Below are 10,186 nucleotides of genomic sequence, written 5' to 3' on the forward strand. Positions count from 1 at the left end.
AATAGTTTTCACCAGTTACAGAAGATGTTCCTATTTGATGACATGAATTTAAATACAGCAGTAAGATAGCTGCCAGCTTAGAACTGAATGCAAAGCTAAGTTTTGATCAAAAGTTCACCTACACAAGTGTTCCATTCTGGCACCTTGGCTCTGCCAGGGCAGTGTTTAGGAGACAGCAGAGAAGCACACCATACCCTCGCTGTCTGTTTCCTAGTTAATTTAGAATCTTGAGTGTGAGGCACACAACTATCTTGCTGCAGACATCTCTTTCTCTAATAAAGGATTAGAGACTGAGCCTGTGCTGCAGCTTTCTCAATCCAGTCCTTCTACTATGTTCTCAAAATAAAATTAAGTAGAAAATTGTCCAAAGAAACCACTTCCCCCAAAAAACCACACACACACACACACACACACACACACACACACACACAAAACAAAAAACAAAAACAAAAACAAAAAAAACCAACAAAAAAAACCCCTCAGCACTGACATTACTGTTACAGGCAGCTATTTTTGAACAGCTTACTCAGTTTTATTATTCAGGTTTTTTAAAGCCACAACACAAGGTTTTACTTAAGCTTAGAAGCCCAGTAATGCTCAAGGAGTACAGCACAGATGTCAGGCTTAAATACATGTTTAGATTTTTACCTCTTGGCTTCCTGAAATCTACTGCTGTGCTTCATAATAAAAGTACAGTAATCACTGTTAAAATTGCTTATTGAAACCTATGGCTGTAGATAAGGTAATTGTTTCTTGAGCTGAAGCTGAATATAGGCAGGTTCTGGCACGTTGCATGTCTTGTAATGTATTCCAATCAGCTTCAGCTGTTAGGCACTGGTAGGTTTTGCAGAGTGGCTATAGCTTCTTATTCATTTGAAGGTGCTCCTATGCTTGTCAGATGTATCTCTGAAGAAGAAAGAAAAAAAGTTTAAGTCCTGCTGTGTTATTTCTAATTACTGTACAATTGAATGTACATGAATTGATGGATTGTAATTGAAACAATAGTAATTGCCCTACAGCAAGTACAGCAAAGGTAATACTAAGCTTTACCAAAGATGATCCAAATTTCCCTTGTCTGGCATGCCCCTGTTCCAGTTGCTGAATGCTGGAAGCTGCCAGGTTTTGGTAGCCTCAAACCTTTGAGCCTGTCTCTGGTCTGCACAGTGACTATTACTTGTTTCCTACAGTAAGCATTGCAGGTTTCTAGCTTTCTTTTTTAAACAGTATAGACTACTGTAAGTCCAGTCACGTGCTACTTATTTGGAAGAGAGTATGTAGTAAAAATACTTTTATATGAGCAAAAATCTAATGTTGAATTTTATTGGGCCTGCAGTTCTGACACACTGACAGCACCTAACAGAATTGTCATTTTCTCTGGATAATGTATTGGCAATGAGAAACCCAGAAGAGAAAGAAATAATTTTAAAAAAATATGATGATGGTTTTTTTAATATAGCTGATTGCAACTACTTGATACTATGTTTTATAGCTGATTTAGATCTTCTAAAAGATTGATTTAATAGATTAAATAGCAGGTTTGAATCATTTACTAGACCATAACAGATGCTTAAATTGCACTGTTGGCAGTGCAAGAGTGTAAGTAGAATGACTAGAGAGTCCAAATTTAGAAACATAGCACATCACATTAAATAGAAGGAATTAAAGAAAGGTATCTTATGCAGTCTTATCATAGCTCTAGCTTTCACTTTAACTGCCTCTGAAGTCTTTTTTTTTTTTTTTTTTTTTTTGAGCTATTTAGAAATAAAAGGAAGATTGTCTACCAGAGAAAAAGGTGAACTGCCAGAACAAGAATGGAGATTCAGCAGAGACAAGGATCATTATCAGACAAAGGAAGAAGATTACATGTCTTGAAATGGGAGAGTGTTATAAATATGAAAAAGGTATAAGTAAATAACAAGTCTAAAAGAACTTAGTCATTAAAAGAACAAATTCTTTTAAATTGACTAAAAAAATCTTTTGAATTGACTAAAACCATTAAGTTTTGAAAAAAATTTCACAAGAGTTATATATAGCCAATCTATAGTGGCATCTGAAAGCGTCCATCCTTAATTGCCCTGTGGTGCCAACTCTTCTCTTCAGTAAAAGTTTGTTTCCACTTGGTGTCATCTTCATCCTTCCTCTGAGTTGAGCAGCAGCAGCCTGTAATGTTAGAACTAGAAAACTCTCGCCCAGATCACCACTTGACAGTAAAGAATTGCACAGTGATTAACTTAAATCTACCTAGGCTGAGGTATTTTAAAAGTTCCTCTCTTCCATTTTGTGTGAGAATTCAATCAGAGAAGACTACTGCTATAGTCATACAGGCATCAGACTTGTGGTATTGTCCTGAAAAATCACACTTGACCCTGGAGGTAAGCACTTAAAGTGCCAATCTATTTCCACAAAGTTGGGTGACACGTTTGGAAAAAACACAGTTTGCTTTGTCTCAGTCCCTCTAGGCCCTGCATTTCTTAGGTCCTGGCCTTCTCATAAGACCAATACCTGTGACTGTGTCCTATGACATGCATGTGTCCTATGACTTCTGAAGCAAGGCAGCGCACCAGTTGAGAGGGGGCTCTGTTGAGCAAAATCAGTAGTTTGTGTTTAGTAGTCATTTCTCAAAGCATCTTCTGATTTGTTAACTATAAATTGCATTTTTAGCTAATAAGCATATGCAGTGACACTTGGCATTACACTAGAGATGGTGGTCAGCTAGACCAACCTGCTTTAAATGTGATGATTTCAAAGCCTTCTCAGCTGATAGCTGACCACCATTCTAGTCAAAAAGATCAATTTTTAACCTCTTTCAGCATGAACACACTGTGTCTTTACAGTCAACCTGGTCTCCCACATAATAATCTGTTGTATCAATCATCTGACAGTACCAAGAGCTTGGCTCTGCTTTAGCTGTACTACCCTTCCAACAGCTGCAGGCTGCTCCTAGCTCTCTCTTTAGCTTCTTCCTTGCCAGACAGTGAGCTCAACTTTCTCACTCAGTTTGTTTATCATTTCAGGCTGTTCAATAGCTTTCATCTGCTTTTAATTGCACAGTGAATTGTTCTTTTAATTTCTTCCCAGTCTTCTTTCTTTGTGTTCTTCAACATATCAAACATACAAATTACTTTTGTCTTCTGTATTATTATTCTTGCAAGATTTCCATTCTTGCCTTTCAGGTAGGACAACTGTAAAGAACAATTAAATGTTACCATAATGTTTTCTCACTAAAAATCTTAGAACCTCAACTATTTACTTCTTCGTGTTGCTAAAACAACCTCTTTGCTTTTTTATAGGGATCACTAACTAGAATTAATCATTTAAAACAAGCACACAAAGAATACACATCTTTGGAGGTCAATGCAATATCACTCATTAATGCTTTTTTAATGCTGAAATAAGCAACTGAATCCACATGTAGCCAGTGTGTTTAAAAACTACCCTAGATGCTTATTTCACTCTAGATAGTGAAAGGAAGAACTGCTTTCTAGTAGTTGAATTTAGTATTTCTGTAGACGTTCCAAGAAAAAGGGAATGTAAGCCCCATGGAAACACAGTGGATTTCAAATGCACACAATCTACAGAATGGGGCTTTTGATTTTTTTTAAAGCTAAGTAGGAAATGAGGCTGCAATCCACCTTGCTTCTCGTTGCTGTGCAAGTAGACTAAAATCCATTTAACTCACCAGTTGCACATGGTAGTGAACATGTGTAAATGTGAACTTGGGTATGCATTTGGAGCATAATCAAGCTCTGCAGACTTCAGCACAACTCTTACTGTAGTCAGTGCTTCTTCTCAAGGTTTCAGCTTCAAAAGGCTTTATTAAAAGTTTCCATTCTTTGCTGAAAAAAGCTTGAAGTAATAAAGAGAGCACTAGCTCAGAGAGAGGGGAAATAAATTTTTCATTAGTGAACTAAAAAAAAAAAAAAGTATAAAAGGATTTAGAGACTATTTCAGAAACTAATTGCCATGCCTCTGTCATGCCTTTTTCCCCAAAAGAAAAAGTTTATTTCCAAACAAGTCAATTATTCCAAGATAATTGAAAAGAACTCTATGACTTAGCTGATAGTTCAGCAAGAATACATCTTTCTGTAGATGAGAAGTGAGTTTGAGATAGATCTCTTGGTTGTTCTGGTTGTTCCTACTTACTGTGCTTTTCATATTCTGGAGTAATGATAAACTGGAGCCTTTAGGATGAAAACTTAAGAAGGAAGATATGCTCCAAACAGTGTAATGGGTGTTGAGCCATGACCCCAGGCTACTGCTGCTTTGGGCAAATGCCCCCCAAAATACGTGCATCATGAATGTTAACGCTCTCAGCAGCAGCTTCTTCATTCCACAACCAGCCCCTTTTGTGCCGCACTGACTAAAGTGGATACAAAGAATCAGCTGTACTTTGCCATGTCCTGCTGTCCAGAAACAGCTCAGCAGCCCACAGCAATACCTGGGACTGTGCTCTGAGTCCTGGCTGGATTCTTGGACAGGGATTCGAGGGGCATGTAAGTCGCAACATTCCTGCCCAATTCCAAGAATTTGCTCAGCGTCTGATCAAGACAGCAGCTCACATACATTTGTCAAGGAAGAATGTGGATAGTGCTACACAAGCCTTATTTTTTTTAATATACTGAATAAATGAACATTTACAGTTAGCAAAAACTAATCTTCAGCTGATATTTTATGAATTCTTGGTGGATACCTTCCATGTTCCTTTGTAATTTTCTGTTGCAGTAGTTTAGCCACACTGAGGTATCTGAGTTCCAGCAGTATCTTATACTAATTTTGATTAAGAAAAAAAAAAAAAAAAAAGAAAGAAAGAGGAATAAAATCTACTTAGGGGGCCTAAATCCGAGCCTTGTTACCACCCTGGATGCTTGGAGGGGAGAATAAAAGTTACATGCATTTGCAACACATTAAGTTACTCACTGTCTTTATCTCTGAAATTTTTGCTCTTAATGAAAAGTGGCTTCTCTCTGAGCATCGTAGTCCAAGTCCGCTTGTTTTTCCTGCTGTTTTTTTGCCTGTTTCTCTGCCTGAGAAACAGAGAATTACAAAGCTTAGTATTTATTTTACAACATAATTAGCTTAAGACCTTTTGCACCTATGTTCAGAATTCTTATCCCATTCATCTTACAAGTTATGAAAAAAGTGCAATAGTGAATTATTAGAAAAACCGACTTGACTTGCACAACACTCTTTGGGAAGAGAAACTTTGCGTGAGCAGCTCCCACACTGGGACACAGACATCACAAGAAATTGAATAATAACATCTTTAGCTCAAGGGAAATTCAGTTGCAGAAAGGGGATCTCCATTCCTAAGTGGTGTCTCTTGAGGCCATATTTGCAGCACTGATCTCTTCGCTATCAATAGCCCTTCCTAGTAATCCTCCCTGACCAATACAGGCTGAGGAAGCCCAGAATAAATTCCTGTTCTACTCTAAGATGTGGCTTGTTCCCCAATCCCAACATCTGCAGCGCACCCAGATCACAAACAAAACACATCACACACAGCATGCCTCCTGTCCCTGCCCTGCAAACAGTATTTAGTGTTGTTGGTATATCTGCATGCTTCTTTCTGAAAGGGCTGGAAGGGTACCACGCTTCTATTTACCATTTGCTGGATTCGAAACTTCTGTAGTTCTACATTTGCATCATGCTGTTTGTCTTTCTTAGCTTTTTCCATTTCCAGGTAGATACGATCATCTGTCATCCACTGACTGCGGTCCTTCACACCCTCTGCTTTTTCCTCTCTCTCCTTCTGCAATTTCATCTTTGCCTGCATTTTATAAAATAGAGGCAGTTAACTAAATAATCACCTTGCTAGTTTGAGGAGCCATGTCTTGCAATCAGCCACTCCAGGCCAGATCCAAAAGCAATAATGATGCAGCCCCACACCAGCACTCTAGTGTGCTGGATCACGGCAGATGCACTCTGGCCAGGCCCAGAGTTTCCGACAGCACCAACAGATGATCCCCAACTCCAGGTGGGAAAGAGGACCCAGAAAGATGGCACCAGCAACACAAGCTGTGATCTGGGCCAGGTTTCTCAGCTGCAGTAAGCATGGCTGAGACTGGAAAGTGTTTGCACAGATTACCAACAATTACAGAGCTTTCAAACTCAAAGGGATGAATCTGCATGCCACTTGCAGCTTGCTTAAGGTATTAGATGTATAACTGTAGATTGTGAATATGATGAAAACTGCTGACAATACACGTGTATGTTTCACTAACAACACATTAAAAAACATGTTTCTATGTTCTCAGTACATACCAGAAAAAGGGACAAGAACAGATTAGGTTTTCTTACGTCAGTGACTCTGTATTCAGCAATAGATTCAATGGCAGCCTTTTTTTTAGCTTCTTTCTCTTTGGTTTTCACTTGGTACTCATCTTCTACCTCTGCAGCTGCTCGATCAAGACGATCATCTTCCATCCTCAAGGCCTTGTTCATCTGTGCAGTTAGTTTTTTACAAGCTCTGTCCTGATGCTCCTCAATTAGCCTGAAGCACAAAAAAAGCTACCATATCATACCGGAATATCTGATACATGCTTATGCCTTCCAAGGCATTTCTCAGAATAAAATCAGCAGTCCTACTTCTTGTATCTTGTAGGTCGTTTCCAACCTTGGTGATTCCATGATTCCATTTTTCTCTCTTGCCACACAGACCCACCCATTCAGTTCCTTGACCTCCTTTTGCTAACACGGCAAATAAACGCTCCCTATGTATATATTTATTGTCACGCTAGCTTTTTGTTGCAATAATTAAATGGATCATACAGTTCACCTAGCACACTGCCAAAACAGGTCAATGCTGGGAGCACTGGCTGAAAGTAGGACGCAGAGGGAACTTGTTGCATTGGCTCAGAAATGTCATATGCTCACAATTAAGCAGGTAAACAATTTCTTTTGTTAGTGTAATAAATATGTTTCTTTATGTGTCTTAGAGAAAGAGACAACATGCTGATGCAGAGATCTGTGGTCTAGGCAACTTGAAGACTTGAGACCGCAGAGCACCAATTACTACTGAAACCAATAAGCATTTCTTCTGAATTTTCCACCTTTTTCCAAGTTTTAATTACTGAAAAGTGCTTGTATCACACACTTGATTTTGGTGGCATAAGAATTCAGAATAATGTTTGTCACAAAATTAAGTTGGAGCTTTGAAGAACACGAAGAACTCTAGCCCTCAACCTACCTGCTGGTCTCTGCATCTTTCTCTCTTCTCATATCAGCCATCAGTTCTTTTTCTTTAACATAAGCCCTAATTTGATCATCCTCTTTGTCTTCTTTTTGTTTCTCTTCACTTTTAATTTTTTCTTGTTCAGCTACATGCTCCTGTTTAAATGGAAAATAACTTTTATTTTAATGCAGAATGAGACTTCTGAAATATTTAATAGGAAAAGAAAAATCCAGTAGAGCCTTCACATCTAGTCCATAATTAGAGCTCTTTGTAACACTGGAGAAGGTATAGAACATAGGAACAGATGGAAGAGAACACTCAGGACCTAACTATCACAGACTACCATGGAAGTAAAGTTAGTAAGCAGTCACAGTCCCCAGTACAATATCCTTCAGTTAAATTTTCCTCTGCTTTCTTACTGCCCACAAGAAAGGCACTGTATCTGTTTGAAGGATACAAACAGTAACTCTGTAAAATTGTGAAAGTGTAAGGCACAAAGTATTTTGTAGTCACCTAGAAACGGCAATTAGTATATAACACTGTTCTCACACATGCAAGGTTGAAGGCAAATGGAGGACCAGAAGGAATATAGGAAGGAGGAGAAAAGGCAAACAGGGTTTCAGTGGAGTTCTCTCCTTGTACTGTCTCACTTGGCAATGAATCAATCCACCTCTGCCTCCTTGTTTAAGCAAGCACTGAGGTTCACGTAAGATGTGTGGAGGGGAGAACAGCAGGTATGTTAAGTAATTTTAATAGACTTTTTTTATAAGGGCGTGTAGTAACAGAAGGGGAAACAATTTAAAACTGGAAGAGGGTAGATTCAGACAAGATATTAGGAAGAAATTATTTACTGTGAGGGTGGTGAGACACTGGAACAGGTTGCCCAGAGAGGCCGTGAATGCCCCCTCACTGGAAGCAGTCAAGGCCAGGCTGGATGGGGCTTTGAGCAATCTGGTCTGGAGGGAGGTGCATCTGCCTATAGCAGGGTGGTTGAAACTAGAAGATCTTCAGGGTCCCTTCCAACCATTCTATGATTTCCTAAACAACTCTAGTCACAAGGGGAAAGACAACTTATAAAGGTATTTTCATGTTCACAGACCCAGCCTACTCCCCTCTTTGTAAGAAAGAGCAACAGGCTTAAAACAGGCTTAAATCCAGTTCTCAAGTCAGGGCTATTCTTCAGTGCTTACACGAGTGTTTTCCATTACAGACCAGTCAAAACTCTGGGTGTCACACTGCAGCTTTCAAGGGGCCCTTCTCAAAAGAGGACAGGAACAACACTGCCTGCAACTGGCAAGGCAGAGGAGTATGACCCAGCATTACTGAAGCTATCAGCAAACCTGCTGCCAAGAGACCCATTTATTCATGGTCCTAATGCAAGTGCTTCATGCTGAAGCATGTAATGAACTCTCTCTTTCTGTTACTTACATGATACTGCCTCTGGCGTTCACATTTCTCCCCCTGTTCCTTTTCTTTTCCTCTCTGAATTTCCAGTTGGTACAACTGGCTCAGCCTTTGTATTTTTTCACCTTCTCTTTTGTTTTCCTGCTTGACCAGGTCTGCCTGATGCTTGTGCTCCTCTATTCTGAAACAGAAAAGGAAGGAAATAGATGGCCCTGGGACTTCATGACATAGGGAACAGACTGGAATATCGCACGTCTGCAAGTACTTGAACACCAAACAATCTGATACTTTGAAGTGTTCTGAAAGAACATCAGATCAAAATAGAATCATGTTTTTTAAAACAGTAGCTACAAATCCATTGGCCAAAGCTGAGTTCCATCACATACAGTAAGTATAGGAATTTCCTGATTAAGTTAATACTAGCAAAAGCAAACATGACCTGCATATGGACTTGAATAATAGCCTGCATTTGAGTCACTTGTTTAACAGCCGGCCCGCTCCACGTGCAAGTTCGGCTTTTGTCCGAGCGCAGCCTTCCGAGCAGCGCTGCAGCGCGGGCGGAGGCACGGAACAGTCATCAGCCCGTCCCCGTCAGACAGACCTATGAATCACTGCGGGGAAACGGCAAGAACGACAAGTTTTGCCCCAGGGAGGCAAGCCGCTTGCCTCAGCACCAGAACACAGCTCCCCTTGTTTAGCTCCCCACCAGCAAGAGGCGTTTCTGAAGCCGCAGAACTGATTTCAAAAAGGCACGAGAGGCCGAGCAGCGCTTACGCGCCGGCCGCTTCGAGTGGACGCGGTCCCTCCGCCCAGCGCGGCACCGCCGTGCCGATGCCGGGCAGCCCAGGACACACTCGGCCCGCAGGCGCTGTGCTGACAGCCCCGGCAGGCTTTTCGACCCCAGCCCCGCTCCGGGAGCCGCGAGGTCCCGACTCACTGCGCCAGCTGCTCTCTGGCCACCGCCCGGCGCTCCATGTAGCGGCCGTGTTCCCGCTCCGCCTCCCGCTGCTCGGCGCCCGGCTTCTCGTGCTCCATCGGTAGCTTCCGCCGAGAGACAGAAAATCGGCTTTCCGGATCCCCACCGGCGGCGACCGCCGTCCCGGCACGCCCGCCCTCTTTGTTTCCAGAGCGGGAGCGCCTCAGCCCCGCGCGGCCCTGAGGCAGAGAGCGGCACTAGGAGCAGAGCAGCAGCGACAGGACAACAATAAGGAAGAGATGGGAACGCCCCGGCTCCGATGGCGGCTCGGCACGGCCCCGCCCCGGCGCGCTGCTGGCGGGCCCCAGGGCCGCGTGTGGCGGGAGCCGCCCTGCTGGGAGCCGCCCTGCCGGGCCGCGGCGCGTTGCCTGTGTACGCTGTGTCCCTGCACGGCGGGCCTCGGCTGCGCGGGAGCGGAGCGACTGCGTTCGACTTCCCTTCTCCTGCCTGGAAGACGCTCCTCGAGGGGGCAATTGCTGCCGTTCGGAAGGAACGCGCCCACTCGCTACACAGCAGAGATAAGGGGAGCTGTGGTCGCGCGGGGGGCCGCCCTCTGGCGTCAGGCCCTGTGCTGTACGTCAGAGCCTTTTGCTATCAGGAGCCAGGCTCAGAACGTTGATGGCACAAAGACCCGT

At 42.5% G+C, this 10,186-nt stretch overlaps 1 protein-coding gene across 8 annotated transcripts; it reads right to left on the reverse strand.

Annotated features, from left to right (window-relative positions):
• Positions 1-497: 497 nt before the first annotated feature.
• LOC122181998 (coiled-coil domain-containing protein 173-like) lies at positions 498-9,790 on the reverse strand. 8 transcript variants are annotated; one of them, XR_006179661.1, is made up of 8 exons: positions 9,513-9,790; positions 8,600-8,756; positions 7,187-7,326; positions 6,298-6,490; positions 5,603-5,767; positions 4,918-5,024; positions 3,680-3,846; positions 498-2,577 (listed from the first exon to the last, which is right to left on the reverse strand). XR_006179661.1 is itself a non-coding variant. In XM_042874959.1 (7 exons), the coding sequence occupies exons 1-6, from the start codon at positions 9,608-9,610 to the stop codon at positions 4,944-4,946; spliced, it is 834 nt and encodes a 277-aa protein (XP_042730893.1). In that variant the 5' UTR covers positions 9,611-9,790; the 3' UTR covers positions 498-3,846; positions 4,918-4,943. The 8 variants fall into 8 exon arrangements, 3 of the variants coding, with proteins under 3 accessions (XP_042730893.1, XP_042730895.1, XP_042730896.1); XR_006179658.1 differs by having other exon boundaries at positions 498-3,182; XR_006179662.1 differs by having other exon boundaries at positions 498-906; positions 2,917-3,846.
• Between the last annotated feature and the right edge of the window lie 396 nt (positions 9,791-10,186).

The sequence above is a fragment of the Lagopus leucura genome, unplaced genomic scaffold, assembly GCF_019238085.1.
Source record: "Lagopus leucura isolate 7727_CA_CO unplaced genomic scaffold, USGS_WTPT01 Super-Scaffold_100012, whole genome shotgun sequence".
Taxonomy (NCBI): Eukaryota; Metazoa; Chordata; class Aves; order Galliformes; family Phasianidae; genus Lagopus; species Lagopus leucura.